At 46.4% G+C, this 6051-nt stretch overlaps 1 protein-coding gene across 1 annotated transcript; it reads left to right on the top strand.

Annotated features, from left to right (window-relative positions):
* Window positions 1-309: 309 nt before the first annotated feature.
* On the top strand, window positions 310-3702 carry LOC102449592 (histamine H3 receptor-like). Its single transcript, XM_075940191.2, has 3 exons — window positions 310-565; window positions 882-1048; window positions 2327-3702. Exons 1-3 carry the CDS (start codon window positions 325-327, stop codon window positions 3212-3214), a joined length of 1296 nt encoding a protein of 431 aa, XP_075796306.1. The 5' UTR covers window positions 310-324; the 3' UTR covers window positions 3215-3702.
* Window positions 3703-6051: the final 2349 nt, after the last annotated feature.

The raw sequence follows: 6051 nt of genomic DNA, 5'->3' as shown, positions 1-6051 counted from the left end.
GGCTGCACTAGGGCGTGGAAGAGACATAGGAGGGGCTGGCATGTGAGGCGCAGGCAACCCAGCCTCAGGCCCAGCGGCTCGGCTGCTTCCCGCCCCCGCCAGTCCCCGCCTCTCCCCACCCCCTGGCCGGCCGGGGCCCCGCGCCCAGGGGAGGGGCCGGGGGACGCAGCCCGCCCCGGAGTTCCTCCGGAGTGGCTCCGGCTCGGTGCGCAGAGCGCGACTCGCCCTCCAAGCAGACGGCGCCCAGCGAGCGGCTTCCCGCCCGACGGGCAGGGATGGCGCGTCCCTGAGCCCCTTCCGCGCCCTCCGCCCAGCGCAGCAGCCATGCCCGGAGACCTGCCCGGGCTCAACCTCTCCAGCCGCTCGGGCGCGGGGCAGCTGCTTCAGCACCACGGCCAGTTCTCCGCCGGCCTCTCGGCGCTGCTGGCCGCGCTCATGGGGCTGCTGGTGGTGGCCACCGTGCTGGGCAACGCCCTGGTCATCCTGGCCTTCGGGGTGGACCGCAGCCTCCGCACGCAGGGCAACTTCTTCTTCCTCAACCTGGCCCTGGCCGACCTGCTGGTGGGTGAGTTCTGCGGCAGCCGGGCGGGCCGCTGGGGACGGCCAGGGGCATGGCCCGGGCCAGGCTGAGCGCGCGGGCGGCGCCCCCAGGACCGGGCAGCACCGGGCCCAGGTGGGTCTGTCCTCGGGCTGGACCAGGCTAATTCCCCCGCGTTAGCAGCTGCTTCAGCACCACGGCCAGTTCCCCGCTGGGCGCTGCTGGGGGGGAGCAGGGCTAGCGAGGGCCCGAGCCCGCCTTTCCCGAGGTCATAGGGACCCAGGCTGGGTCCCGCACCGCGGGCCTGCCCCGCGTTCATCCCCGCTGAGCTCTCTGTCCGCAGGTGGCTTCTGCATCCCCCTCTACATCCCCTACGTGCTGACGGGCGAGTGGAAGTTCGGGAAGGGCTTGTGCAAGCTGTGGCTGGTGGTGGATTACCTGGTGTGCACCGCCTCCGTCTTCAACATCGTCCTGATCAGCTTCGACAGGTTCATCTCCGTGACCCAGGCGGTAAGGGACAGAGCCTGCTCGCCTCAGACCCGGCCGGGACTGGGGCTCTGCAGCCGCGGCGGTGGGACCCGCTCACACATGCCAGGAGAATGGAGGCGGGGGGTTGAGACTGTGGTGGGTCGGCACGGTCCACAGCCCGGCTGCCTGACAAGTGCGCTCCAGGGGCCGGGCGCGACTCAGCCAAACGAAGCGAGAGGTCGGTAGGGTTGGGGCTCCAGTTTAGCGGGAACTGATCTGTAAGAGGTCGCGGGAGAGTTGCTGCGCGTCCTGGCTAGTCTGACTCGGTACAGAAACTAGAGTTGAGTAGACCACGAGAGGTACAGTCACAGCCACAAAGCAGCAGCAGAATTTGCCCGTGAAAGGCAAACCACAACTGTTAATTAACGGGCACAGCAGGCATGTCTTTCATTTACAGCAAGTCCAGAGCCAGTATAGGATTACAACTCAATCGCTGACCCCCACGTCTTTTAGCAGTTAGGCAGTCAGTGAAACAGCCGTTGTTTCAGAGCAAGCGTTTTGCGGAGACTGCAGCGCACAAAGTGCAAGCTCTGAGTTTGTTCTTTATCTTTCATGTCATTGACTTTGGCTCGCAGTAAGATTTCCTAAAATATTGATTTTAATATTCCCTGTTACTGGTTAGAGACTGCTGCAATAATGCCTGGCGGGAAGACATACAGCATCCACTAATTTTGGTGATCAGAACCTGTCATCCCAAAATTAAACTCTACATACTTTCCAGACAGTTTAGTGTTTATGAAGGTGTTCTACTAACTCAGTTCCTGTTAGAAACGTAATTTACTTAACTAATGCCACAGGATCAAATATAATAATCAAGACATCAACCTATATTCCTACCATATCCCACAAGCAGGCACAATCCCTGGAAGGGAGGACTTGCACTACTAGAACATTCTTTGTGGCTCATTTCCTCCAGAACTCATGTTTTGTGCAATTCACAATAACCTTAAGGAACCACACAAAGTGCAATTTTTTGTCCACTGAACACCCACAAGCAAGCAAGGTGTTGCTTGGGAGGGTGTTTATTTTACTAAATAGTGGGTATTGGAAAGAGTGTGGCAAGGAGGGCTTTTGTTTGTTAGTGTGTGTATAGGAAAAAAGGTTCATTTTCATAAATGTTTCTCCCCCCTTCCCCCCCCCCCCCAAAAAAACCCAATATAAACAAGAAAAGAAAATAAAGGAATCTTTAATACTGTAGCTAATCTACTGAATTGTTCTAGGGAGCATGCATATAATTTGTTACTTTTCTTATTGCTTTAGGTGAACTACAGAGCTCAGAAAGGGATGACTAGAAATGCCATATTGAAGATGATAATTGTATGGATTGCAGCTTTTCTTCTCTATGGCCCAGCCATCATCAGTTGGGAGTATATTGCTCAAAAAAGTATCCTCCCTGAAGGAGAGTGCTATGCTGAATTCTTCTACAATTGGTATTTCCTAATGATTGCTTCTACTGTTGAATTCTTTACACCTTTCATTAGTGTTACATACTTCAACTTAAGTATTTACATCAACATTAGGAAGCGCACTCCCCCAAGAAATGAAATCCTAGCCCCTGGTCAAGAGGACTGTGAAATGAGTTTTCAAGGGAAAAAAAGGGAGCATATATTTTTTGTAAAACCTACTGCTAGACAGAGCGATAAGAAAAAGAGAACAAGTAGCCTTTCACCTTCTCGACCCTGTGGTTCAAGACTAAGCCTACATAAACTTGATAGCCAGTCCTTAGATTTTAATGTTGGTCAAGATTTACCACCCTTACAGGTAGATGTTGAGACTAAACAACTGAGGGGCAGTTTTTACAAAGCTATAGAAAATGTTTGCAACACCACAAGGAGAACAGATATTGCCAGCAGCATGGCAAACAGAGTTAGACTTTCCCGGGACAAACGAGTAGCTAAGTCTTTAGCCATTATTGTCTGTGTGTTTGGTTTGTGTTGGGCTCCTTATACACTTCTGATGATCATTAGAGCAGCTTGTCATGGGCAATGTGTGCATCATTCTCTCTATGAGATTTCATTTTGGCTGCTGTGGCTGAACTCAGCCATTAATCCTGTTTTATACCCACTGTGCCACATGAGTTTTAGAAAAGCTTTTATAAAACTACTGTGTCCTGGTAAAGCTAAAATTCATCCCCATATTTTTATGTAAAAAAAAGCAAGCTTTTTATGAGAGAAACACTACTTCTAAAAGGAACCTACTCATGATGGATTGGTGTAGGACCATGAATTTGGACTACTACTGGTTACTCTTAAGTCAGTGTAAGCTTAAGAGATCAATTAAAATACACAGAGAAAGATACCAATGCTAAAGCACTACAACAAGAAAATAACTAAGTTTTTCTATTCAAAGCAGAATGACATGCAAAAAAGGCAAAGTGGCATTTCTATTAAAAGTGACATAAGAGATCCCAAAGTCTTTCACCTTTAATACTTTCAGGTGTTAATATATTAGGATTTTTATGTAACCTCAGAGTGTAGATGACTTCTGCAGGCCACAAAGTACAAACAATAAATATACTGCAAGAATCAAAGTTAAAATCTAACTTGAAATTGATTCAATTTCCAGTATTTACTGTAAAATCTCAAGTATAATGCACCCCAATGTATGACGACTTTGGAAGCTTAGCATAATGAAAAAATCTGAACTCCTATTTATAATGCGCCCTGGGGTTTGAAGCCATCAAGCTTAGCAGCCCCACAACTTCTGCCAACAGATGGCTGTCCCACAGCCAGGAGCAGATCTGCCAGCACCAAGCCCAGCCTCATCCACTTCCTGGAGACGGCCCCGGGCTGCAGGAGAGTGGGAGGGAGGGACACACTGCTCCCACCTGCAGGCTCACCCTGGAGGTTCTGGCTGCACAGCCTCTTCCTTCCCTAGTGCTCGCTGAGCTTGCGCACGCTGTGGGGACCCGAGTACAGCCTGAAGGAGCACCGGGCAGGCAGCGAACCAGGGCACTGCCGCCTGGCAGTGCCGCCGGCTCCTCACCTTGTCCAGGAGCCTGGTGGGGCAGCAACCCCCGCACCGTGCTGCAGTGGGAAAGTTTCCAGGCACAGCCTAAAGGAGCACTGGGCAGGCAGCGAGCCAGGGCACTACCAAAATAAAGCTTTAAAAAAACCCAACACCTATGTATAATGCGCACCCCGACTGACCCAAGAAAAGTCGGAAAAAAGTGCGCATTATACTCGAGATTTTACAGTATCCATTCAGTGATTCATCCCTCAATTTACAAATTTTATAAAGTTTAACCTAAGTTATACATGCATTTTATCAATGTGTAAGCAATATTATACCGCCAAATTACTAAATATACAATTACACACTAGAGATGATCCAAGTGTCTGTCCCTCAGCTGAACTGAGTTTCATATAGGAGCAGAATATGGTGTTTTATAGAGTATGATACCATACTTTCTTGGTCTTGCTTGTATATAATGCCATAGTTAAAAAAAACAGCAGCCTACCTATTTTATACCTGTGCATGTCTATAAAACAGTTAACTGAATGAATTCACAACAATCACAAATGAATAAAATATATTTGTTAAGTAACTGGAAGGTTTAACAACTATTAACAAGGGAGGGATATATAGAAATGTGTACTGCTCCAAATATGAATGTTGTTAATGTGGGCTTATTACTGTTGAAGGAAGAGATCAGCAGAAGGAAGAAAAATATGAACTAGTAAGGGTCTAAGTTTAATTTTTCATTTGTGACCAGTCTGTTCAGTCAGGCATTTCAACAATGGCTATTAGGATCAAAGTTGCAGAGAAATATAAAGGCATGCTCCAATTATGTGTGGTAGCACAGAAGTATATTTTTCAACTATTAATCCACATGGGCATCTTTTTTAATCCATGAACAGTGCTTACAATCTTATGTTTTTATGCATATCACTATCCACAATCATTGTTTCAACTAAAAATTAGTATTAAATTAAATTGCAAAGTTTTAAGTCTAGCCATGTGTCTACACTAGAAAATTATTTTGAATTTACTACATTCGACTTATGGATTCCCAATTTAACAGTTTCAAACTTGTGTGTCCTGAAACTTATGAAAGGTGCTATTTCTTAACTTCCAGGAGAACATCTCTGCCCCCCCCCCCACACCACACACACACACACAATGATCTTCCTTTGCATTGTTTTGCAACCACTTCCTCATTCAAAGCAGACAAAAATTTAGTTGGTTAATAATTGTATTTGTCCATTACATAGCAGACAATCAGCTGTTATGACCCATCTTGTGTTACATGCAGGCTGTGAACCACTGTTTTGAAATGTTACTTTGTAAAACTTCTATTAAAATAAATTGAAAAGACTTGTGTAAGCATCATAAAATAGATGATTTCCTTAATATTCATAGCAGCATCCTGGCTCCAGCATATATACAAACTTACTATAAAAGATGATTCACTAAACTTTTTAGAGTGGAGACTCGTTAGAGATATGGAGAAGCTAAGTTTATACCTTTCTAGCATAATAGCAATCTGCAGAATAGTTCGTAGAAAGAAAGACCGAAAGATGCCAACAGTAAACTTTTCAGCTGGCATATCTAGCAATTTGCAAACTGTGAATCTATTGCAAATGTTAAAGCATAGTGTACAGCATCTTTTTCAGAGATCCACTATTACTACAATTAATAAAGGCACCATCACCATAACATATAATGTGCTGTATTGAACCAGTTGCTTGGATCATAAGATTTCTAGGTATTATCCACCAGCATTTACATGTCAACACGGACTTCTATAGTCATTGCCCATACGGGTTCCCTTCTATTTGTACGTAACACATACAATAGAGTTTTATTCGTTATTAGTCCTTTAGCGGAGTTAGGACCAGGCAAGACACAGCGTTTAGCCAACTGTTTTCAGTGGTAGAATTCTTCTGCAGAATGAGATCAGCAAGCTCCAATTTTGTGAGACTCCCATCCCTTACTAGATGGAATGTTTTGGCTGAAAGCAATTTCCTTTAGATCCATGGAGA

The sequence above is a fragment of the Pelodiscus sinensis genome, chromosome 12 (assembly GCF_052426305.1).
Source record: "Pelodiscus sinensis isolate ZL-2025 chromosome 12, ASM5242630v1, whole genome shotgun sequence".
Lineage (NCBI taxonomy): Eukaryota > Metazoa > Chordata > Testudines > Trionychidae > Pelodiscus > Pelodiscus sinensis.
Note: the sequence above shows the minus strand (reverse complement) of the source record. Positions and strands in the feature narration are given on the sequence as shown.